General features: G+C 38.2%; 1 protein-coding gene across 10 annotated transcripts in view; it reads left to right on the forward strand.

Moving 5' to 3' along the window:
- The window catches only part of rbfox3a (RNA binding fox-1 homolog 3a), a 1,185,382-nt gene that overhangs the window by 1,069,377 nt on the left and 89,125 nt on the right, over positions 1-26,880 (forward strand). For 6 of the 10 annotated variants that reach the window (XM_062056431.1, XM_062056424.1, XM_062056433.1 and 3 more), the window contains 3 exons: positions 12,882-13,014; positions 16,266-16,308; positions 16,462-16,526. In XM_062056431.1, the coding sequence (XP_061912415.1) occupies positions 12,882-13,014; positions 16,266-16,308; positions 16,462-16,526 (241 nt within the window). The remainder of the gene's footprint in view (positions 1-12,881; positions 13,015-16,265; positions 16,309-16,461; positions 16,527-26,880) is intronic. The other 4 variants (XM_062056429.1, XM_062056426.1, XM_062056434.1 and 1 more) reach the window with 1 other exon arrangement.

Genomic DNA, 26,880 nt, shown 5'->3' on the forward strand with positions numbered 1-26,880 from the left:
GCTTGTGGATGCGAAAAGATACATAAAAAACAATTAATTCATGTAAAGTCCGTTGGAGAAAGTACTGTAATGTGTTTAATGCTCAAACAAGTTGAGGGAGGCACTTTCCCATTAAAAAGGAAAGATTATATAAGTATGTGGGATTGGTACGTCTTCTGGAATAATTATGAGTACATTTAATCTACTTTGGGGCGGGAGCATAGCAAGATGTAAGGACGATTAATCACCCTTTATCAGACGGCTTTTCCCACCACCCATCAGCTGAATCGGCCTCCATAAATCCTGGCCGGCTGACAGTGCACTCCATCTCCATTGCCAGGCTTCGGCTACAGGTTTATTGTGCGCAAATCCCATTCAGAAGAATGACAGATGACCTCCACGTACACACACACACACACACACCACTGAATACCTCTATACATCTTAGGCATACAGTACATGTATTTTTAATACGCATTTGATACACCTGAATCACACGATACATATTAATGTGATTAATAAAAACTACTTTTGAGTGTGTATTTTGTAAAACTGTGTTTTGGTTAGCATTGTGTGAATTTTCAGTTCATTTCAAACGTAAGTAAAATAAAAAAATAGCACAATGTATAAATGAAGTGAATGCAAAAGTATGTACCGGAAATTCCGGACGATAAGCCGCTACTGTTTTCCTACACTTTCAATTCTGCGGCTAATAAGACTCAGCTGCAAATTTTGGGGGTTTTTTTGGCTGGTGAAAATAATTTAATTTAAAAAAAAAAAACAGGCAAAATCACTTAGAAGTAGAGATGTCCGATAATATCGGCCTGCCGATATTCCCGATTTTCCCGGGAGACTCTCGAATTTCAGTGCCCCTCCCGAAAATCTCCCAGGGCAACCATTCTCCCGAATTTCTCCCGATTTCCACCCGGACAACATTATTGGGGGCGTGCCTTAAAGGCACTGCCTTTAACGTCCTCTACAACTTGTCGTCACGTCCGCTTTTCCTCCATACAAGCAGCGTGCCGGCCCACTCACATAATATATGCGGCTTTTCACACACATAAGTGAATGCAAGCATACTTGATCAACAGCCATACAGGTCACGCTGAAGGTGGCCATATAAACAATTTTAACTTTGTTGCAAATATGCGCCACACTGTGAACCCACACCAAACAAGAATGACAAACACATTTCGGGAGAACATCCGCACCGTAACACAACATAAACACAACAAAACAAATACCCAGAACCCCTTGCAGCACTAATTCTTCCGGGACGCTACAATATACACCCCCGCTACCACCAACCGAAGTGTCGTTCAGTCTTCTAATTGTCCAAAGCGTTAGTACTCGGAATGGATTCTTCTTTCATTACGCCAAGCAGCAGTTGTAAGTTTTACAATATAACTACAACTGTTTATACTTACTAAACCGTCCCATGTTTGATGACTGCAGGAGTGTTTTGTACATACTATCATAATGTAATGACACTAGCATCGTTAGCATGAGCTGACATGCTAACACATTTACAGGTTCTGTCTTAGTATTATTAACTTACAACAGCATTCTTTTTGTATTGTTTCAGTTTCACAAATTCCTCAGTATATTCACCAAAACATCACCGTGGAGTTATCGAGTCTGTTTAGCTGATGGGAGAGCTAGCTTCGGCAACTAGTGGGTCCATGACGATGACTTCTGTTTTGTTTGAACAGCCGCTTTACTGCCATGTTACAGGCACAGTGTGGAAATAATTAAGGTATGTAAATAAAAATTTATAGAATCTTACTGTACAAATAACTCATTTAGCAGTGTATATGTCTGCAGCTTATAGTCCGGTGCGGCTAATATATGGAAAAATATTTTTTTCTTCTAAAATTCAGTGGGTGCAGCTTTGGTACTAATCTACCTGGTGTGTTCACCTAAACTAGGGTACTTAACAAAACAATGAGCCATGAAAGTGCTTCCAAATGTTGCTGCATTTCCTTTGACTTTGTCTCATTTTGTGGGACTCCAGTCCAGGCAGGTGACGCACATATGGTGGCAGCGTGGGCAATTTGCATTGCATTTGTTCTTGAAGAGACCTGTTCAAAAGACCCAAATCATTCGCAAGTGTCACATCTCGAGTAGTCCGACACCCGTATATATAATGAATACTTTCAGAAAACAATACACTGATGCAAAAAAACAGATTTAAAAGCAAACACTTACTGTAGCCCCTCCAAATAAATATCATTCCGCTACCGCTAAAACTCACTGAACAAGCAGCTTCATTTACTCTCATCTAGTAGTAAAGGCTATGTCCAATAAAACAACACTCGTAAGTAGAGATGATAATGATAATATCGTACTGCCGAAATTATCAGCCGATAAATGCTTTAAAATGTAATATCGGAAATTATCGGTATCGGTTTCAAAAAGTTTTTTTTTTGTTTTGTTTTGTTTTTTTTGTCCTGTCCAGCTTCTCAGGCAAATCATAGAGTTGATGTAGATGGCCATATCGGCTGTTCAGATTGAGCCCAGTATATAATTTCCATTTATACAGTATGCCAGGCAGTCTTGCACTAAAGGAGGACTATGTTATTGTTTACTTTATTACTCTAGTGTACTCTGGACTGAAGTTGTGTGCCTTCATTGTTTTTGTAGCTGTTGTTTTGAGGTATGTTTAAAAAAATTAAAAAAAATGCACTTTGTGAAAGTCAAAGTATAGTATTTCCCATAGTTGTAGTGGGTATCAGGATTATCTCAGAGAGAGCATGTCCCAAATTCCAAGCTGCTGTTTAGAGGCATGTTAAAAAAAAATAATGCACTTTGTGACTTCAATAATAAGTATGGTAGTGCCATGTTGGCATTTTTTTCCATAACTTGAGTTGATTTATTTTGGAAAACCTTGTTACATTGTTTAATGCATCCAGCGGGGCATCACAAAAAATTAGGCATAATAATGTGTTAATTCTACGACTGTATATATCGGTATCGGTTGATATCGGAATCGGTAATTAAGAGTTGGACAATATCGGAATATCTGATATCAGGAAAAAAAGCCATTATCGGACATCTCTACTCGTAAGTAAACAATGTCATGTTAAATTAGGTTAAAAAACATAAAATAATGCCACACACAAACCAAAAAGCAACTTTAGATTGGATTGGTCAAATCTAATCTGATTAGATCTGATCAATCTAAGTCTAGGACTAGAAACTGCTGTAGGTTCAGTAATATTTTATCATAACCCATTCTTTCTCTGTCTCTGGACAAATTCACCAGAAAACAAAGGAAAGCAAGTAGAAACGGCTAATTCGGCGTCCTTTTTGGTTATGACCAAAGCTTCCACTCTAGTCCCAGATACATACATTTTTCGCACTCAATATATTGTGGATGTTGCTGCTTTTTCTGTTGTGTTTTTGCACTTTATGGGCCTACTGGATGTCAGGCGGTGATTCATGGGTTATTACAACACCACTGTAGCAAGCACAAGCCATAACTCATCGTCATATTCCATTCAGATGTGTGTGACACCACCAACAACACGTGTCCCTATTCACACTCATGCATAAGTACACACACACCTGCTGGCTCTTTCTCTCACACACACACACACATGGTGGGATTAATATGAGGACGTCAGATATTAAGGGAGTCGGGTGCAGGGGTCGGAGGGAAGAAATGTATCTTTTACCCAGAATACATTGCCAACAGAGTGTTTGGTGGTTGAATGACATAGTAATGCTGTTGTCAGACTTGTTAGAATAGGCAGGGGCAGAAACAGCAGATTGTTACGGCTCTCTATCAGTCTACTGAGAGAACAAGAGGCAGACGTTAAAGGAGAGGGAGGGAACATTGTGTGAGAACACTGAGGCGTTGTTCCATCAAGCAGCTGCAGACTGTCTTGTGTTGACATCTCTCAAGACGCAGTAGCACAAAATATTCACAATTTAACGGTACTGTTTTTAGTGCGTTTTTCAGGACGTGTACTAGGGTTGTATGGTATACCGGTATTAGTATAGTACCGCGATACTAATGAATCATATTCGGTACTACACCGCCTCTGAAAAGTACCGGTCCAACCAAAGTAAGCAGATATTAACAATAAATGAACAAGTAGATTAGTAATTAATTTTCTACCACTTGTCCTTAATAATTTTGAAAATGACACAATATGTTACTGCATATGTCAGCAGACTAAATTAGCAGCCTTTCTTTGCTTACTTACTAATAAAAGACAAGTTGTCTTGTATGTTCACTATTTTATTTACTTGCAATAAGAAACATATGTATAATGTATCGTAAGATGTTTTGTTAAAATAAAGCCAACAATGCAATTTTTTGTGGTCCCCATTATTTAGAAAAGTACCGAAAAGTATCAAAATAATTTTGGTACCGGTACCAAAATATTGGTATCAGGACAACTCTATTGTGTACACTAAATTGGTCTGTGTTCTCAAATGAATTGGTTTGTTTTATTTTCACACATGTACAGTCAGGAAGGGATTCATGTTCTTCTAGTCCTGGGTGGATCTTGCGTGAGAGGAAGAGGGAGGCCCTCTTTAAAATGTTTTTAATCAGATTAATACTTGCTTGCATAGATACAATTTGCTTAAGAAAATACCACAATATTTGGATACAAATGCAATTTGGTAGGAATGTCACACAAGAACGTTTTTAAAATATTTTTCTGAACTGCAACTTCTTAATTTGCTCATAACTTGGTGACAATAAGTAGAGTAACAATTAAGTGCACATTTTGAAATGCCCTGCAAAAATATAACAAACTAGATACAGATGTACTGTATGTTAAAAGATAATGTAATAAAGACACTAGTGTTATTTCATTACTTTTCGGTACTTTTTTAAATAAAGGGGACCACAAAAAATTGCATTATTGGCTTTATTTTAACAAAACATCTTAGGGTACATTAAACATATGTTTCTTATTGCAGTTAAGTCCTTAAATAAAATAGTGAACATAGAAGACAACTTGTCTTTTATTAGTAAGTAAACAAACAAAGGCTCCTAATTTAGTCTGCTGACATATGCAGTAACATATTGTGTCATTTTCCATTCTATTATTTTGTCAACATTATTAAGGACAAGTGGTATAAAATTAATTTTTAATCTACTTGTTCATTTACTGATAATATCTGCTTACTTTCTCTTTTAACATGTTCTACCTACACTTATGTTAAAATGTAATAATCACTTATTCTTCTGTTGTTTGATACTTGACATTAGTTTTGGAGGATACCCCAAATTTTATGTATCAATCCGATACCAAGTCGTTACAGGATCATACGTTGATCATATTCAAAGTCCTCGTGTGTCCAGGGACATATTTACTGAGTTTATAAACATAATATACATTTTTTTTAAACGAAAGAAGATGTTGTGATGCCAAAAAATATTGACGTAATCATAGTAGTATCGACTAGATACGCTTCTGCACTTGGTATCATTACAGTGGATGTTAGGTGTAGATCCACTCATGGCGTTTGTTTACATTTTGATGCCGGTGAGCTACGGTGTGTAGTGAAACATGTTTAGATATTCCTCGTCCTGCAGGAATGATACTTGTAAGGAACTTACTTTATTTGTCTCCATGGAGGCGAGGATTAGTGATTTAGAAGTAGCTAAAACACTGCCGACTGGGGCTGGACTTTAGCTCCTAGCTAGCTAGCGATGTCTTAAAGCACCTCTTCCGGTGGGCGTTTCAGTGTTATAACTTCATCTTTATCGTTAGTTTTTTATCGGACCGGTTCTTTTCAGAGGCGGTATAGTACCAAATATGATTTATTAATATCACGCTACTATACTAATACCGGTATACCGTACAACCCTAAAAGATACCCATAAACAACTTTACATAGTGCACCATTTACATCTGCATTTACTCTCCCTTAGTTTAACTAGTTGTTTGAACAAATGTAAGCCATTTTTTATTTTGTTGGACCGGATGTGATGTATCACGCTATTATTGTGAACCGGGAAGTGCGTGTGCGTGAGAGAAGGTGCCTTGACGAGAAGTGTTAACGTTGACAGCCCTATTTAAATGAATCTGCTTTGCTTCTTGAGGTTATGGTGATCATCTGAGAAAAAAATCACTATTGGAAGGAAGTGCTTGACTATTAATTTGAATACTATGCAGTGAATTATTTTGAATGACAGAATTACATGTTGATTACCTGAAATTGTAGCATATGGATATTCCGTTCTTGAGTCACGTTGATAAAGTATCACGATGTGGCTCGTGGATGTTGTTCTCACTACTAAAATATATATAACTTTTCTCTAACAAGCAGCTGAACAACCGGTGACTTTTTTGACAGTCTCTGTTGCAACCTGCTGATGACACTCTGTGACACTCTAAGCTCAGTAGCCACTTGCCTCTGAGAACATTCTGTTTGAAGCCTTGCACAAGGAACTGCTGACCAATTGCTGGATGTCCTCTGTGTCTCGTGTTGTCAAAATGTGAGCAGCATGATGAAGAGGACTGATTAAATACCAGTTGAACCAGGACATGTACTGGTCGATTAACCACACACCTTTTTGGAATTTTGCCCTTTCTGCTCCTCGTTACAGAACAGTAGGTTGTTCAAGAAGTACTGAAATATTGAACAGTTACACGTGAGTATTCAAAAGTTTAGCGATGGTTCGATTCACCTGTAAAGGTTAGAGTTCATTTTAGGTTTATCAATCATCAATTGCGCATGAATGCTTGAATATCCTTAACTTTTTGTGAGTACTTTATAGCAAAATGTTCTATTTATTTTGTGTTTTATTAAAACTCAACTACTTTCACAACGGATTTAGACCACATAATTAAGGACACGATGGCTAGCTATTGATACATTTCAAAAAGTCCTATATTTTCTATAAACCCACAATTTCCATGACAAGATTCCCATTAAAAATTAATAGACAATTGTTTACAAGTTCCACATTTATTACATTACTCTACCGACATGAAAACATTAAACTAACCATTTACCAAATTTTTTTAAATCCCTACTTTGCCCGAAAGTCCACATTTTCCATAAAATAAATCCTGTTTTATATTATTTATTTTACTTACACATTTGTCACCCAATTCAATCTATTCCAACTTTAAAATATCCAGGTTATTCATTTTCCACATTCCAATAAATCCACATAAATTGCCTTCTCTAGTTGATATGTCCATCCATTTTCTACCGTTTGACAGTACATCTGTGGTTCTCAGCACACAAAAAATGTTGCTTGATCTTTGCTGGAGTTTGACCATAAAATTAACTTGTATAGCAGGGGTGTCAAAAGTCAATTTTTGGAATCGCAGCTGGTTTTCATTGCCCCTCGGCATGTTGTAAAAACAAAATAAGAGTATGATTATTAAGATATATTTTGGGATATTACACTAACATGTAGATTTTGTATTCAGATATATCAGGGGTGTCAAACTCCTTTTTAGAGATGTCCGATAATGGCTTTTTTGCCGATATCCGATATTCCGATATTGTCCAACTCTTAATAACCGATTCCGATTTCAACCGATACCGATATATACAGTAGTGGAATTAACACATTATTATGCCTAATTTTGTTGTGATGCCCCGCTGGATGCATTAAACAATGTAACTTTACCATGAATTGATTAACGTGGACCCCGACTTAAACAAGTTGAAAAACGTATTCGGGTGTTACCATTTAGTGGTCAATTGTACGGAATATGTACTGTACTGTGCAATCTACTAATACAAGTTTCAATCAATCAATCAAAAACAAGGTTTTCCAAAGTAAGAGAACAACTTCAACTCCAGTAATGGAAAAAAGTGCCAACATGGCACTGCCATATTTATTAATGAAGTCACAAAGTGCATTATTTTTTTTAACATGCCTCAAAACAGCTTGGAATTTGGGACATGCTCTCCCTGAGATAATTCTGATACCCATTACAACTATGGGAAATACTATACTTTGACTTTCACAAAGTGCATTATTTTATTTTTTTTTTAAACATGGCTCAAAACAAAAGCTACAAAAACAATGAAGGCACACAGCTTCAGTCCAGAGTATACTAGAGCAGTGGTTCTCAAATGGGGGTACGCGTACCCCTGGGGGTACTTGAAGTTATGCCGAGGGGTACGTGAGATTTTTTTTAAATATTCTAAAAATACCAACAATTAAAAAATCATTTATAAATATATTTATTGAATAATACTTCAACAAAATAAATGTTTAAAATTAAGTTCATGAATCCAGATGGCTCTCTATTACAATCCCCAAAGAGGGCACTTTAAATTGATGATTACTTCTATGTGTAGAAATCTTTATTTATAATTGAATCACTTGTTTATTTTTCAACAAGTTTTTAGTTATTTTTATGTCTTTTTTTCCAAATAGTTCAAGAAAGACCACTACAAATGAGCAATATTTTGCACTGTTATACAATTTAATAAATCAGAAACTGATGACATAGTGCTGTATTTTACTTCTTTATGTCTTTTTTTCAACCAAAAATGCTTTGCTCTGATTAGGGGGTACTTGAATTAAAAAAATGTTCACAGGGGTTACATCACTGAAAAAAGGTTGAGAACCACTGTACTAGAGCATACTTGCCAACTTTGAGACCTCCGAATTCGGGAGATGGGGAGGGGGCAGGGTTGAGGTGGAATGGGGGGGGGGCTTTGTTTGGTGGTAGCGGGGGACGTATATTGTAGCGTGCCGGAACAGTTAGTGCTGCAAGGGGTTCTGGGTATTTGTTCTGTTGTGTTTATGTTGTGTTACGGTGCGGATGTTCTCCCGAAATGTGTTTGTCATTCTTGTTTGGTGTGGGTTCACAGTGTGGCGCATATTTGTAACAGTGTTAAAGTTGTTTATACCCTCACCTTCAGTGTGACCTGTATGGCTGTTGATCAAGTATGCCTTGCATTTACTTATGTGTGTGTAATAGCCGCATATAATATGTAACTGGGCCGGCACGCTGTTTGTATGGAGGAAAAGCGGATGTGACAACAGGTTGTAGAGGACGCTAAAGGCAGTGCCTTTAAGGCACGCCCCCAATATTGTTGTCCGGGTGGAAATTGGGAGAAATTCGGGAGAATGGTTGCACCGGGAGATTTTTGGGAGGGGCACTGAATATCGGGAGTCTCCCGGGAAAATGGGGAGGGTTGGCAAGTATGCCCTACGTCCGTGTTTTACCGGATATCTTCCGTTCCGTACAGCTGCGTTTTAAAAAGTCATTAATTTAACTTTTTGAAACCGATACCGATAATTTCCAATATTACATTTTAAAGCATTTATCGGCCGATATTATCGGACATCTCTACTCCTTATCATAAAGGGCCATATCGCTGCCCTGAGAGAGCCACTTGTAACAGTGGATAATATATAAATATTAATAGATAAGGATTTGCTTCATGATATCGCAGTATGATATGCATTGGATGATAAGACTTTTTTTACAGACACTAAAAAAAAACCTGCAGATTATACAGTAAAAAAAAAAAACAACCTGGCAGCTCAGTTGACAGAATTGTACCGTAAATATTACAGTGGGTTTTTGTTACAGCATATTACTGTAAATTAAAAATAATGGTACAACTATTTGTTATGGTAAAAAACTGACATCCCGGTTGCCAGAATTTTACAGAAAAATCTGCATTTTTTTTTCCAGTGTATTGCTGTAAATGGAAAAACTGTACAACAATTGTGTTTTTATCTGATGACTAAACTGCCAAATTTGTACTGTAAAATGTATGGTTGTCGATTTAATGGTGTTTTACTAAAAATGCAAAAACGGTACCACAGTTTTTGGGTTTTTTTAACATTGAAGTTCTGGCAACTGATCTGCCGTTTTTGCCACGAAATCATTGTACAATTTGTTATGCAGATATTTAAGTACTTTGTTTTTATTTTGACAAAAAATAATGTGTTTGGAATGTATTATAATGTATTATATTTTGCAGTATTATATAATATTAAAGTTTAAAAGGTATGCAATTTCATGTAGTACATATATTTTATTCTGTCAAAATGGAAAGAACGAGTACATTTAGTAACAAAAGAAAAAAATATTTTTTGACGCAAATTATTCCCAGGCTTTTACGGGCCATATAAAATGGTAGGGCGAGCCAGATCTGGCCCCCGGTCTCGAGTTTGACACATGTGGCTTATAGTGACCTGCATTGGGTTGGTTTAAGCATTTTTAATGCATAAAATCTGTCAAAGTGTCCCCTCCGCATCCTTTACTTTTTTTTATGGTGACCCTTTGTGAAAAAAGTTTGAACACCTTAGTTCCCAAGGAAAATGGTGTGGTCTGTTGGGACGGCCCCTGTTAGGTAAGACGGTGATGTTCTCATGCTCCAGGGTTGTTTTGTTGCCGGTGGAAACAACTGCACGGCTCCTTGTGAACCGAAAGATGAAAAAAGACTACCTCTAAATTCTTCAGCATGACCTCCAGCAGTAGGTTGGACAGTTGTAACTGGACAGGTTGTTTGAAAAGCTTCGCTATAAGCCACAGGTGTCAAACTCTAGGCTTGGGTGCCAGATCTAGCCTATCTGGCAACCTCAGTTAGGGAGAGGGGGAGGGGACTACAGGATTTTGACTGTGATTGCAGTACCATTTCTGGCCACATTGCTACATATGGCACCTTTAAGGCTTCCGCGGGCCACATGTTCTCCACACCAAAGAGGAAAAGAACCATCCGGACTGTTCTAGGCGCAACGTTCAAAAGCCAGCATCTGTGATGGTATGGGGGGGTGTATTAGTGCCCAAGGCATGGGTAACTTACACATCTGTGAAGGCACCATTTATGCTGAAAGGTACATACAGGTTTTGGAGCAACATATGTTGCCATCCAAGCAACGTCTTTTTCATGGACGCCCCTGCTTATTTCAGCAAGACAATGCCAAGCCACATTCTGCATGTGTTACAACAGCGTTGCTTCATAGTGAAAGAGTGCGGGTACTAGACTGGCCTGCCTGTAGTCCAGATCTGTCTCTCATTGAAAATGTGTGGCGCATTATAAAGCGTAAATTACGACAACGGAGACCCCGAACTGTTGAACAACTTAAACTGTACATCAAGCTAGAATGGGAAAAAATTCCACCTGAAAAGCTTAAAAAATTGGTCTCCTCAGTTCCCAAACGTTTACTGAGTGTTGTTAAAAGGAAAGGCCATGTAACACAGTGGTAAACATGCCCCTGTGCTAACTTTTTTGTAATGTGTTCCATCCATCCATCCATTTCTACCGCTTGTCCGCAAAAGACTTAAAGGTGCCATATGTAGTAATGTGGCCAGAAATGGTACTGCAATCACGGTCCAAATTCTGTAGTCCCCTCCCACTCTCCATGACTGTGGTGGCCAGATACACAGCCGAATCCGAATCCTACTCCAAGGAACTTCAAATGGCAATCGACGAGTCCTACGCTGCAGGTTGCTCTTGTTTATGCTGCTTGCAAGATGGTTTACTAAGTAATTATGCCACATTTTACTGATGTCGATTAGCCAAATGTATTTGTAAAGTTACGCAGCAATATTTTAGTCGGGAGTCGGGACAGATTGTTGGCATTACCTTGCTAAAATGTCTAGTTTGACCGCACGGACCACCATCGAAATAATTATATATAATAATATATTATATAATATATACCGCATAGGCCAACTTTGATGGCAAGCCAAGGCCAACAGTAAAATTACCGTCTTTCTTTTCTTCCTTTGATTTCCTCTTTTGGGGTTCTTTAGCAGTATATGCTGTAACAGCAAGCACAGGTATTGCCATCTTTCCAGGTGAGTGTTGGGCAGCCATGCTTTACCGCACTTCACTATGTATCGCGTCAGCCAATGAGGAGGCTCCTTTGTGAGCTCTGCTCACTCCTCCTTTCTCTAAATCCTGTGGTTGGATCTGTAGGGGCTGACCGCCAGGAAGACAAGTGATCTTGTCTTCCGGGGTTTTATTTAGAGAAATTATTACTGTTATAATATACTGTATGATGCACTTTTTTTTTTGTCAAATAATTTAACTAAGGTATGTTGCGTTTGACCAGATGTTCCTCCAAGTGGGATGTAAAACGCTGGTCAGTCCCAAGTTCCTTAGATGACATATAACTGAACTCAAAGGTACCACCAAGCACAGAATAGGTATTTTGTAATTTATTGTCAAATATTTGAGAATAGAGACCAGCCTCGAACAACACATACAAATGCGTAGCCCAAGTTGATCTGGCATTCCAAAGGAAAAAGCAACTCTTTTCACACAAAGAAAGCCCCCCTCCTCTCAACACTGATAAGAAGAGAGACTTGGAGGTTGTGTTCACATTCCTGATGGTTTACGACCCTGTCTAAACAGGCAATCTGAAGACAAAGAGAAACTAGTATACAGAGTATACATGGAAAAATATGAGCTGATTCAAACATGATTCAAAAAATAAAAAAAACTCTTAAACATATGCATTATCCACAGGTACCACTTTAAAAAAATGGTGGTCCTGTTTTTTCCAATTACAGGAATATGTTGAAAAAAACATGGTACACTTTATGACAACATTCTGACAACTGAGCCTCCAGTTTTTATGACAGAATTTACCTTTTTTTCCACAGTAAACGTAAAAAAAAAAAAAAGATTTAAATGCATTAATCGTGTATCATATGATGTTATATTTACAATATTATGAGGAAAATTGTTATATATTTATATTGATATATTATTCATTTTTCTAAATGACCCTCTGGGGGCAGCCGAAATTGCGATGTGGCCCTCGATGAAAACCAGTTTGACACCCCTGGCCTGCAAATCTAAGAGACATTCCCCAAATAATGGCTGTTTTTTTTTTTTTTTACACTACGTGACAATTTGTGACATTGTAGGTTTACAAGTATTTGTGCAAAAAAAAATAACCAATGCGTTTTGTTTTTGTGTGATTTCTCTTTCAGTCACAGGGTTTCCATACCCCACCACAGGGGCAGCAGTGGCCTATAGAGGGGCCCATTTGAGAGGGAGGGGCCGGGCTGTCTTTAACACATTCCGTGCTGCACCACCTCCCCCTCCTATCCCTGCCTATGGCGCGTGAGTGACATGCATATGTTCACATATAACAACATCACCAGTCTCACACACACATTTAAACCCACACACGTGCCATAATAGAAGAATGGTGAGTGGAAAACAAAAAGGGCATTTTCTAATAGAGCGGAAAATTGCTCTTTGATTCCAGAATGGCCCAATTTGTCTTTCTTTTTTTCTGTGTCGCTCTTTATTCTGCTGTGACTGAACTGCTATGACCTAGCCTGCACACTCAAATGGGCCCCCCTCAGACAGAGCAAGATCGTGTTATCTGGGCAGTGTGTGTGTGTGTGGGTGTGGGTGTGTGTGTGTGTTCTTGTATTTCTACCCTTCTTGAGACATCAACAAGGAAAAGTACCTTCCATATGAGTTAGGACATAAATCATGGTCCCAATACGGAAAACCATTGCATCTAATAGAAAATGTCTCACTTGCATACCTGGTGGTGGAATCTATCAAAATGAGGGTGGTCCCAAAAAGGAGGGATTTTTCAAATTGCCTGTGTGTCGGTTTTAAAAGTGCTCCCTCTCTGGTCAACATATCAAATAACAAGTGTGTGTAAAAATTCTTAGTGCTCCCCCTCTGGTCAACATATGTAACAACAAGTGTGTGTAAGAAATTGAAATGCGCCCCCTTTAGCCAAAATTAATAAAACAAATAAAATAAATATGTATATAGAGACATACGGTAATAACATGAAGTAAATAATGAAGATTAAAAACCAATTACAAACAAAAAATTATTTTTTTTACTAAAAGCAGTCTTTTTCTCAAAATGTGTTGACTTTTTTCTTATAAAATTGGGAACAATTTCTGTATATTGCAATATTTTCTCGTAAAATTATTTCCTTTTTTTATGTAAAATTATTACTTTTTAATGCAAAATGGTGACATTTGTCATAAAAATCCTCACTTTTTTTGTTGTTCTTGTCATAATTTTGCCAAGTAAATTTCCGATTGTTATTATAATATTGCCAAAAATTGTAAGTTTTCTTATAAAATTGTGACTTTTGTCGAGTAAAATCACGACTCTTTTCATAAAATTGCCAAAATTTAAAACTTTTTCTTGTAAAATTGCGACTGATATTGAGTAAAATGCTAACTTGTATCATAATATTGCACACGTTTAGTTTTTCTTGCAAAATTTGGACTTGCGTTAAGTAATATGAGGACTTGTATTATAATACTGCCAAAATTCTAAGTTTTTCTTGTGAAATTCCAACTCATTTTTCCCAACAAGCTTTTTTATATTTGCATAGTATGTATGTATTATTAATGTTGTAAATACTAATCTTTATATATCTAGAAAAGGTGGTCCTAAAGAGGGAGGCATTTTTCGTAGGTCTCAAAAAGGTAACAAATACAAGAGTGTGTGTGTGGGGGACGGGGGGTTTGGATGCCTGAGAGTCTGTATGATGCTGACACAAATAATAAAAGACCAAGAAATGCAGATGAGAGGCAGAAGGCTGTGAAAAGATAGGAGATTGATAGTGTACATTTGGAGTAGATAAGACCGTGTGATACAAAGAGGCAGAATTGGCAAAATACAGACTTTAATGTAGTGTTCAGGAATAGACCAACGGACAAAAATCAGGTATGGACTGGTGACATGGGAATAAAAAAAAACAAAAGAGCACCACGGAAAAGGAACAAACAAGCGAGCACAATAGGAAATGCGGGGCAAAAATGTGCAGCTGGAGTGGATCAATGTGCCTGGGAGGAAGACAAGGTAATGAGGCGGCAATAATGAAAAGACTGCAAAAGTAGAAACGGCAACAGCAGATCGTGGTTAAGAGTGTATGGCACTTCACGAAGAGGAACGGCCTTTCCGCCGCAGCCACTGTGCTTTTGGACGCCACTTATTGGCGAATGATATGCCATGTGCAGGAAGTCAAAGGTATCTGCAGAGGAAATGAAAAAAGTAACTAGTGTGGGAAACAATACATAAAAACATGATGAATGGTCCCGTTTTAAGGATGTTGATTTGCTTTTGTAATTAATTACAACAAATAATTACAATTATTTGAAATACTTCATAGCTTTATATATTGTAGAAAATGTCTTGTCCTGATTGGTGCTCATCAATTTAGAGCAGAGGTCTTCAACAGTTACAGGTACTGCTACACACATTTTTACTTGCAATTTTTCCACAAATGTAACAATTGTCTTTAAAGAACATTAACATTGATCTAACAAATAAATGGAGGCCCATTCTCAGCTAGCAGCTAGTTTATGTTTAAATGTTTGGATCGGAAAAATTGATAATTTCATACCACAACAAAAAAAACAAGCATAAGAGAGTTAAGCCTACACTAAGAAGGGGAATCATATTCGGACGGCTCCCTCTTTAATGAGTATTAAATAACGTCTTCAAACATATTTTTTCTCTTCGGCTTTTAAACCAGCATGAGAGTTGTGTCTATTTTATTTTTTCTGACATATTTATTATTTTATAGTTAAATGTTTTATATTACTGACTCTCCCGGTATGTATGTCTCAACTTCTGTGCAGCACTTTCTGAAACTTCTATTGTTTTCTGAAATGTGCTATATAAATCAAGTGGATTGGATATGGCCCCATGCGTCACGGTTTACCTGACACATGGAACGTGACGAATTGTGGGGGTGCACTATCCACTTTAGCCGCCAGATGGCAGTAGAGTGTAGAATACAAATTTGTTTTGGGGCAATTCCAATTTTGACCACAACGTTGTGTAACACAAAAGCTGATTCGTGACTAACTTCTCAGCACGTTGGATTATGTTTCAGGAAATCAAAATGATCCTATAACCTCAAAACCTGTGTGTGTTGTCTTGTCATGAAAACGCTTAACATGGTGAAGGAAAACGGAATGTTCATTTAATTTTTCATTCATTTATTTCAGGCAATGACATCCAAAAAAAAGTACAAGGTAGACAACACATAATAATATAAATTAATATAATGCAAAATGTTCTTTAGACATTCAAGAATTGTCTTAAACTGCAAAGTGGAACGTGACAAAATTCCACAGCCTCCCTTTAAAATGAGTAGCTGCTGCTAGCATTGCCTTTCTTGGTATTTATTGTTGTAAAATCATTAGCGTTATGACTGAGGAGTTATTCAAGGTCAAGTCGAAGTTAATGCACAACTACTTTTTATTTTAGGAAAATAAAGACCTGGTAGGCACAACTGAAGATCTCTCATATTTTGCATTGTCTCTTTATTTAAAAAGTATTTCATCTAAAACATGCATCATCTCTCTTATTTCTGTCAGCAGCGTGGTCTACCAGGATGGCTTTTATGGGGCAGAAATATATGTGAGTTCTCATCTAAATGTATTTCTTCCACAGTTAATAGACTGCATCATCAGTTAAGTTAAATGTTTTATTTATGAGTATTTGATTAAATGTTGAAACTTTACTTATTTGTTTACAATTAGGGATGATTTAAATCCATTGTCTCTTTTGTAGGGCGGATATGCATCTTACAGATATGCCCAGCCAGCTGCTACTGCTGCAGCTGCATACAGCGACAGGTATGATGGCTTCCATAGTCTTTAGAGTGCTCTGATTTGGCAGACAAATGTGACGAATGTGGAACTTGTCAAACCTGTCCATTCCCTTTCACTTACGATTTGTCGCAGAAAATGTGGGATTATGGAAAATGTGTGTTGTTTGGAACGTGTCAATATATTTTGTTGTTGGAATAGTTTGGATCTCTGAGAAATGTGGAATAGGAATGCTCTGTGGCATTCACACCATTACTCCAAAATCACTAATTAACAAGCAGTATTACATTTTGGGAGGACGTGACCCAACACTGTTTATGTTGTTGATAAATACCGTATTTTTTAAGACAATAGGGCGCACCAAATTATAAGGCGCATTTTTCATATAAAGGCGCACTGGGTTATTAAGCACATTAAAGGAGTCGTATTATTATTTTATTTTTTTTCTATATTTAAAACACTTCCTTGTGGCCTACATAACATGTAATGGTGGTTCTTTGGTCAAAATGTTGCATATATTATATTAAACGGACTGTCTTCAAGCCGCTTTCTGACGGTCCCTTCCCTTGTGGGTGGTCTTATTTACATGGCTCCACTTCGACAGTGACTCCCCCGTCATCTTTGTTGTACCGGTAGCTTTTAGTACTTCCATAGCTGGTCTACTGACAGATATAAGTCATTCTTGCCAACCCTCCCAATTTTCCCGGGAGACTCACGAATTTCAGTGCCCCTCCCGAAAATCTCCCGGGGCAACCATTCTCCCGAATTTCTCCCGAAATGGCACTGCCTTTAACGCCCTCTACAACCTGTCGTCACGTCCGCTTTTCCTCCATACAAACAGCGTGCCGGCCCCAGTCACATAATATATGCGGCTTTTACACACACATAAGTAAATGCAAGGCATACTTATCAACAGCCATACAGGTCACACTGAGAGTGGCCATATAAACAACTTTAACCTTGTTACAAATATGTGCCACACTGTGAACCCACACCAAACAAGAATGACAAACACATTTCGGGAGAACATCCGCACCGTAACACAACAGAACAAATACCCAGAACCCTTTGCAGCACTAACTCTTCCGGGACGCTACAATATACACCCCCCTTCCCCCCCATCTCCCGAATTCGTAGGTCTCAAGGTTGGCAAATATGATATAAGTTAGAACTGTATGCTACTTTATTTTAGAAATGGCAACAGCGGAGAATGAATGCCCATCAACAAGAGGACGGAGGAATAAGAACGAGCTTATCGACTACGACTTATGCAGATCCCAAATACACAACCGCAAAAACTAAGTTGGTTTTGCATTATAGGTCGAAACAAAACGTACCATTTTGGGGTCCTTATACACCCACCATAATAATACCCGTATTTTGAAGCACAACACTTCTGACTACAGTAGCTGTAATGCTCCGACAATCGTAGCTTCATAACTTAACAAATTCGTTTTTAAAACATTTTGACAGATTTTTGAGCGATGTGTGTAATTTTTTATTTTCTCAATGAAACATCAACGTTTTTGGCTTGCTTCATTTATTTGAACAGGTGTCAGTCAACCTGCAGTCCACACGTATCTCTTGTGTGTGAATGCCATCTACTGGTTACACTTATCATTACACCGTGTACCAAATAACATTGCTTGGAGATATAAGGCGCACTGTCAATTTCTGAGAAAATGAGATTTTAAATTCGCTTTTATGTCTGACAAATATGGTACACACACAAACTCCACCAATGACAGTGACGGGTAGGGGTGTTCAAAAAATAGATTCACATCGAAATCGCAAGTTTCATTTATTTTGATTCTAAATAGATTTAAAATTTTCAAGAAGCAATTCAAACTAAAAATATTTTTTATTTTGCTTTTTTTTTTTTTATTTATGAATAGATGAAAACTAAAAAACTATTATTGATATTATTATTAGTATTGATACCGTCCCTTTTATTAAAGATTGTAACTTTGTTACTTTTCAAAGCAAAAAATATAGCAAGAACACCATTTGCTCGCTTACAGTATTTTACCATTAATGGTTTAACAGAACACATTTGTGTTCAAACTGTCTATATTTAGCAGAATTACTAAGTATGTGTAATAGCATTTTTTACCGGCCTAGTGATGTGCGAGTCAGGAAAGAATCGTTATTATCTCGGTCAGTGACTCGCCCCTGCCACGCGAACCATGTAACATGTAATTAATTATGCCCCTGTTAGTCTAACTGCATGTTTATATATGTATTAGCCCCATATCAACTTTCCTTTCCACTTCCTGTCCAAGCTGAGTCACTTGCTGTGTCACCGTTAGGCGTGTGTGCGACGATTCACTGAATCACAGATACTAAGTGAAGGTACTACAAAGTGAACGATGGGTCCCACTGAATCATCGTTCATCGATGAAGGATGATTCACAGACACTAACTCACCGGTCATTGGAGCAGAACCATCGACGTCGGCAAGTCAGGAAGGAATCGTTGAAAACTGAATTTGCGTCTTTGTGAGCCTGTTGTCCCCCATGAAAGTTATTTTATTTAATATTGCAACGTTAAATTATATTGTAATGTTGTACTATTGTTCAGTTTGCATTTAGTTTTTTTATTTTCTCCAAAGAATTTGCTTTTATATGTTGACAGACTGCACCGTGTGACAGTGGTCAATGCTCGTGCCTTACAATGCCTGGGTTCGATTCCCGGGCTCTGAGTCTTTCTGTGTGGAGTTTACATTTTCTCCCTGCGTGGGTTCCCTCCGGGTACTCTGGCTTCCTCCCACCTCCAAAGACATGCACCTGGGGATAGGTTGATTGGCAACACAAAAAATGGCCCTAGTGTGTAGGCTTGGATGTCGGATGTTGGGAATATCTCTCAAAAATCTGACAGTTGTGAGCATTTCCTTCGGTGTGTACCACCTTTTAACCAGAAACGCTGTTGCACTTCTGCCATCACTAGTGGTTAGAGTGTACGCCCTGAGATCGGTAGGTTGTGAGTTCAAACCCCGGCCGAGTCATACCAAAGACTATAAAAATGGGACCCATTACCTCCCTGCTTGGCACTCAGCATCAAGGGTTGGAATTGGGGGTTAAATCTCCAAAAATTATTCCCGGGCGCGGCCACCGCTGCTGCTCACTGCTCCCCTCACCTCCCAGGGGGTGATCAAGGGTGATGGGTCAAATGCAGAGAATAAATTCGCCACACCTAGTGTGTGTGTGACAATCATTGGCACTTTAACTTAACATACGCTAGACAGACTTTTATTTGTCTCACAATGGCAATATAGCTAACTCATTTAATTTGCATTAATATTATTAGTAGTTGCATGAGGAGCCCACAGGCAGAGAGACATGAGTGGTTGGCAAAAACAACAACGCCGTTAACTATTGCAACTGTGGATATATCCATCCATCCATTTTCTACCGCTTGTACCTCTCGGGGTCGCGGTGGTGCTGGAGCCTATCCCAGCTAATCAGGTGTGAATAAAAGCCGGTGTTTTTCAAGACTAAGTGAACTTATCTTTAATTGTTTTCACAATTGTTGAATTAATACTGCCACTTTTGAAGTTGTGCAGTATTAACTTTAGCGGGTGTCATTAGATGGAATTACATTTTACGTATGTGCGAGTCACGACGCATGCGCCTCGTGAGGGTTGACAGCGAGACTTGTGCAGTCGCCAATCATGTGCGTTGTTCTGCACATGCGCTCTGTGCTGAGTGAATCGTGTGGGAGCGAGCCTTAGCCTGCAGTAACCACGTGCAAACTTTTGCGGATGCGTTTTGTGTGATGAGTAAATCAAGTGAACCGATTCACCGTGGTGAGTGACTCACAGGTACCCGAGTCAGTAAAAAGAACCACATTTACGTAAAAAGAACCACATTTACCATCACTAGCATGCACACATACAAATGCAGTCATAGAGAAGCAACAAACAATTGGCAGTCATGTTGTTGTTATGATAGAATATACATTCAATGAATCCAAATCGCTATCATTAGCTAACAACGGCCAACGCTTATGTGTCTTATAAGTAGCGATGATGTTCGTTAAGAAATTATCGAGTTCGAGCCCATAATCAAATCCTCTTATCGAACCGATTCCTTATCGAATCTCTTATCGAATCTCTTATCGAATCCAGATAGGTTGTTGTGTGTGCACTGAGTTCACCAACATGAACAAGGTGCCACTCACTTTCGACATCCCGATGAAGCACACTGTGGAGAAGAAGGGGACCAGCACGGTAGCGAATCCATACACACAACGGGGCAAGAGAAGTCGGCTGTTACTGTTGTGCTAGCTTGCTATGCTAATGGGCAACGAGACTGACTTTGAAAATGAGGAGAGGGAATCTGGCGTGTTTGATGCAGAACTTGCCCCGCTGTTCATTTCGGACACAGAAGATGAGGACGTTGATGGATTTGTGGATGAGGATTGATCAAAAAATAATGTGAGTACATTGATAAATACTTCAATAAAGTACAACCGAACACAGCTTTGCTCCTGCTGCCTTTTTAAAACAGCGTCCATGCATGCTAACGTATGTTTTAAGCTAGCGTATGTTTTAAGATAGCGTATGTTTTAAGATAGCGTATGTTTAACCATGCCTGCGCCCAAAAATACGCTGTGCCTTTTTTATGCGTTAAATACAGAAATAGCACCCTTAACTGACACGGCGCCTTTTAATACGGTGCGCCCTATGGTCTCGAAAATACGGTATATTAGCTTCGATAATGGGAACCGGTTCTCAAAAAGGGATTCGAATCCATGGAATCGGTTCTTTTCTTATCAAACAATCGGGAGAACCGGTTTCGAACATCATCCCTACTTATAAGCCGTAAGAGAGCGGGAAATAATGCTTAAAATACAAATACAAGTTAGCGCCCTCTAGCCATCGATGTAAATGTTGCAAACAGCCTCTTTAATTTTGAGATTTCCTCTTTTTCGCATTGTATTTAATAAATAATGTCTTCATATGTCTTTTGAATTGCTTTGTAAATATATGTCCTAAATATTGTAAAGCCGGGATAGGGTTGGAGTTGGGGTTGCTCTAATTGTTTTAATTAGATTAATTAATGTTCTGTGATTTTTGTAAAAAAAAACATTTTTGAAATACCACATTTTCTGGTATATAAGCCACACCCACTAAATTTTAGAAGAAGAAAAATAGTTGTCCTTATATTAGCCGCACCGGACTATAAGCCGCAGATATTGAGTATATGGTGTAGAATGAGTTATTTACACGGAAGGATTGTGTCAATGTTTAATTACATACCATAATTGTTTCGAAACTGTGTCTAACGCGGCAGTAAAACGGCTGATCAAACAAAACAAAGGTCATCGTCATGGACTCACTAGCTGTGTAAGCTAGCTCTCCAATCAGCTAAACAGACTCAATAACTCCACGGTGACGTTTTGGTGAATTTACTGAGGAATTTGTGAAACTGAAACAATGCAAAAATAATGCCATTATAAAAGTGTTAGCATATTAGCTAATGCTAAGAATGCTAGCTTGATTAAATTTCGATAGCGCTTAAAAATATGCATTAAAACACTACTATCAAATATGTGACTATTTAGTAAGTATGAATTGTTTTAGTTATATTGTAAAACTTACAAACTTTGTTTGGAGTGACAAATGAAGAAACAATATGGCACTTGTACATCCGGTTCAAGGTGCTAAACAAAAATAAATACTGGAGACGTTCACCTGCAGTGAGGAAACCGTCCAAAATATGACAGAAACAACAAAAGACCATTTCAGTATCTCTCTGGTGGTTTATGAAAACTATTCGTTGAATACGAAAAATGATGTCCGTTCACAAAGAAAAATCCATAAATTAACTGCAGGATTCAAAGCATAGAAAAAAAAGTACTGGCTTATGATCCGTAAAATACGGTACATTTCTAACCAGACGTATTTTAGGCCAACACTGCGCGTATGAGTTGTACGTCAGCAGCCGAGCTGTTTTGAAAAGGTTTTATTACAATGTATATACCAATTAATATATTACGGGAAACAATTATAAATCGAATCGTGAGGTGCCCAAAGATTCCCACCTCAAGCAACAAGACATGGCATTGCATGAATATGAAAGAGACATTCTCCAAATAAACAACATAATGAGGACTTCAGTACAGTCAGGTTTGGAGCTGATCATCGGAATAGCACCACGTTAGCAATTCCCCCTTTAAAAAAACAACTTTTACATCCTCGAAAGCCCGAGCTGAACCTTCAGGTAGTTGTCTTGACATGAGCGTGTGTGTATGGAGGCTCTGCCAGCTTATCCTCGGGAGATAGAGCATGTCAAGCTAGATAAAAAACATTCTCGGCAGTAGACGTCTGATAATGTACGATACAATCGCGTTGGAAGTGAGTGGCGGTCTCTGAAGAATTATGAAGAAAACAGAGGAGAAGACTGGAGCAGGTGAGAGGGCACATCCCTCACCAAAGGACTAATTTAGTTTCCTTTCATTTTCTCCACGTACACGCTCCCTCTTTGTCTGTTTATTCTCCCTGACTCCAGTGTATGGCCTCTCTCTCTACTCTTGTATTCTATTTCCCAGCACTTGATTTAGAGGGAAGTCTAAGCACTGAGGTGGAATTGAGAGGAGACGGGTCAGCGGGTGGGAGGCAGTTTTATTTATTGTGGAATAAGAGCGCTCTTAAATAGAAAGGATGGGCTGTGAGTCAGGAGACTTTTCTGCACTGTTCTTCTCCCGAGTGTGCACAAGTGAGGCTAAACTGCAACTCTTTACACGTGAGACTAAACCTCAGATTGCTTTTGTCCATTTCCCACCTTTAGTGGTCGCATCGAAACAGCTCAAAACTAAAGACAAAAAGACATATCCAAATTTAAAGGGGAACTAAATGATTTTAATCTACATTTAAAACACTTCCTTGCGGTCTACAAATGTTCCAAGATGTCCGATAATATACTCTAATCGTTCATGTGTGTGAACAAATGCAAAAACTCCCTGAGCATTCAGTGGAGCACATGTGACGACATCAGACGTGCACACTATGGACACACCAGCAGCACACCTGTCCCAAAGCTGACTTAATAACAAGTTAAATGTTTCATTTTAATTATAAAATGACAGCAGTCATTTTCATGACATTTTTTTCTAAAATAAGTTATTTGGCCCACTTCAATGAATACAACAAATACAATCTTGTTTTTCATGAGCTGTGTGCTATAGTGTTTCATGTCTAGGTGGGGGTCAGCAACCCACGGCTCTCAAGCCGCATGTGGCTCCCTGGAGCATTTTTTTAAAAAGATTGAAAATGGAAAAAGATGGGGGGGGGGGGATTTTTTTTTTTTGTTGTATTATGTTTTTTGTATGAGGAAAAACATTACACAAACCTTCCAATTGTTAGAAAGACCACTGTTTAATATGTTTGTGTGTATGTTTCACTGATGAGAGTATTTGGTGAATATCGTTTTGTCCTACTAATTTCGGCGGTTCTCGAACTCACCATAGTGAGTGTAAAATACATGTAAAATCTTCCACTCCTTCTTTGTCTTATTTTGTCCACTAAAAGTTTAATGTTGTGCGTGAATGCACAGAGAAGATTTGTTTCAGCCTTGATATTAGGCTATTATAGCTCATATAGACACTTACGTCATGTGTTTCCTTCATTAAAAGACTTATATACGGCTTTTCATTTTGTGCGGCTCCAGACAGATTTGTTTTTTGTATTGTTGGTCCAATATGGCTCTTTCAACGTTTTGGATTGCCGACCCCTGGTGTAGGTGGTCCAGCTTTCAAAATAATTTGTACTCCTTTCAGAGATCACATTTAGTTCCGCTTAAAATATATTTTTATTAGCATTTCTGTAATCTAGTAACAACATTCCATGATTAATATTCATATGACAAATTAACATTCTTAATAAATGACAGTAGAATAAGAACATCTGTTGCGGGAGTCATAGTGTAACCATCTGGATTTTAAACTTTGTGTGGTGTTGGAGTTATCTGACTTTTTGTGTGGCCATAAATGCATCACTGGCAAATTGAGAGAGAGAACGGCTGCTGTCGATATGACAGATGACAAAGAGTTGGTTTAAGCCTGGTTTGTACGTCAGACAATGACCAGTTTTGCTAGATAGAAGTTTTTTCTACTATGTTTTTGTTGTGGTTACGGCCGACAAACAGTTTTGCTCAATAAAGTGATGGTTGGAATTCCGGCCCTCTTTAAAGCGTCTCTACAGAAATAATAATTTAACAGTGTTGACGAACTTTGTTTTCTCTGTTGTGGCCGCTTGTTACTCACAGTTGCATTGCAAAATCATACAGAACAAATTGTTATCTGTTTATTTTGTTTATAGTTCAAATGGGGTTTAATTTTGTGCGCAGCATAGATTTGATGTGCGCAGAGGGCGTGTGAGCAATGCGCAGGCGCGCACCTTAGAGGGAATGTTGATTGGGTGCCAATTCTATGATTAACTACATTCTTCCATTAAAACAGCTCTGATACATTTCTATATTACTTAAAAGAAAACTGGTTTTGTTCAATAAAATTCTACAAACATTTAATGAAGTCAAATACAAATAAGAAGTATCCAACACTTCTCTTTTCTAAAGTAAATATGTACAGCAGATATGATCATTTACATCAACAATATGATTTGCATGAGTGGTTGGACAGGACAGATTACAAAAAAAATGTTTCAAATAGATTTTTGATTTTCCTTTTTTTAATTGATTAAGAGTTGTTCCAAATAAGAATTGCGATTCATTCTAAATTGTATCTTTTTTTGATGCCACTACTCCGTGCAGTTCTGGATTTGGGCTTATCCAGGATAAATTTGAGGATTATGTCACAACGTCCAGTGTAGTTTTACAACGCTGCTTAAGTTTCTAGCAGGATTCGTTGCCTTTGTAACTCATGCAACGAAGCTAACCTGCACGGGAGCAAACTAGATTGGGGGATACAAGATTAGGGCCAATATCAGTCCGACTCAGAGCCGATGAAACCACCGCCCACTGACCAATCAGTTGTCTCTGAAGGACTTCCACGATCACTGACAATCTGTGGAATCAGCGCAGACACTACTGGAAGAGTCTTTGGGAAAACTGGCAAAACATTTTAATCGTATCTATGATTATGAAGAAATTGTAGAGTTTAGTTAGAGGGACTGTATAAACTAAGCTTGCTTTTTCAAATATTTAGAATGACACATGATGAAACAGTGCACTTATGGTGTTCATTCACATGACTGATAATAGTTTACATTTTCAGTATTTCTTAATTTCTCACATCCATTGTTGGTTCAGTTTCTTCCAATAAAAGTGAAATTAATTTCCTTCCATTTGTCGCCCTCATATTACTGCCAGCTTCTTAGCCAGTGGCCTGCATCCTTCTTTATTCTTTTTTTATTTATGTTTATATTTCATTTTTATTTGCTAGCACGTTTGTTTTGACATCACCCTGGTTGCAATTGAAAGAATAAAACAAAAATGTTCAACTTCACCATTAAAATAAAATAGTATACTGCAGTGCATACATTATTTGTTTGTTAATGATGCAGTAAATTCAGGTATCAGTGATTTTCTTCCAGCTTCTCTCCTGTTTTTAGCAGCTGCAACCATATTTCCCGTAGCAAGTCGACTATCTTTATCGTCTTCATATTTATTATGAAAAATTGTTCATCCCAATCCCGAGTAGAGTAAGTTGCTGTGTTGTCGGTACAATGTTCATGATTGTGATTGGTCATCTGCCCCTTTTACGTTAACATACTGATGACTAGATTAGAAATTTCTGGCATGACTAATCATGTAATCATCCAGCGTCGCACAACCACACAACCTAAATGTTCAATGTTTGGCTAAATTAGGCCAGACAACAAAGAAGATATCCTGGATAACTTCAATATGATTTGTTGGTGTAGAAAAGCTTAAGAATCGTGAGGATTGCCAATTGCGCCCACTTGCCTCGTTGCTCCTTCCCAGTAACTGTCAGGACGTGGACTATGGGGTGGTTGTGAAGTGAACTTGGACCGGACATGGCGTGAAGGTAATGACATCTTTATTTTAACACTAATAAAAGTAATAAACAAAAGGCGCGCACAAGGGCGGAAGTACAAAACTTGGCTATAAAAACAAAAACTAGCACAAAGGCAGAACTATGGACAAAAAACAAAAGACACTAACTGTGGCATTAATAAACAAAACGTACTTGCGATAACGTGAACAGGGCAGCATGGACTATGAAACAAGCAGCGTGAACTAAGCATGAAACCGTAAACATGACATGAAGCAGAGTGAGTAAGGATATTGTCACCAGGACGATCAACAGAAAAAGACAGGCTTAAATAGCAGTGACATGATTAGTGACAGGTGCGCGAGTGCAAAGCGTGAGACAGGTGCGTGACATGAGGACAGGTGAA

The sequence above is a fragment of the Entelurus aequoreus genome, linkage group LG08 (genome assembly GCF_033978785.1).
Source record: "Entelurus aequoreus isolate RoL-2023_Sb linkage group LG08, RoL_Eaeq_v1.1, whole genome shotgun sequence".
Classification (NCBI taxonomy): Eukaryota; Metazoa; Chordata; class Actinopteri; order Syngnathiformes; family Syngnathidae; genus Entelurus; species Entelurus aequoreus.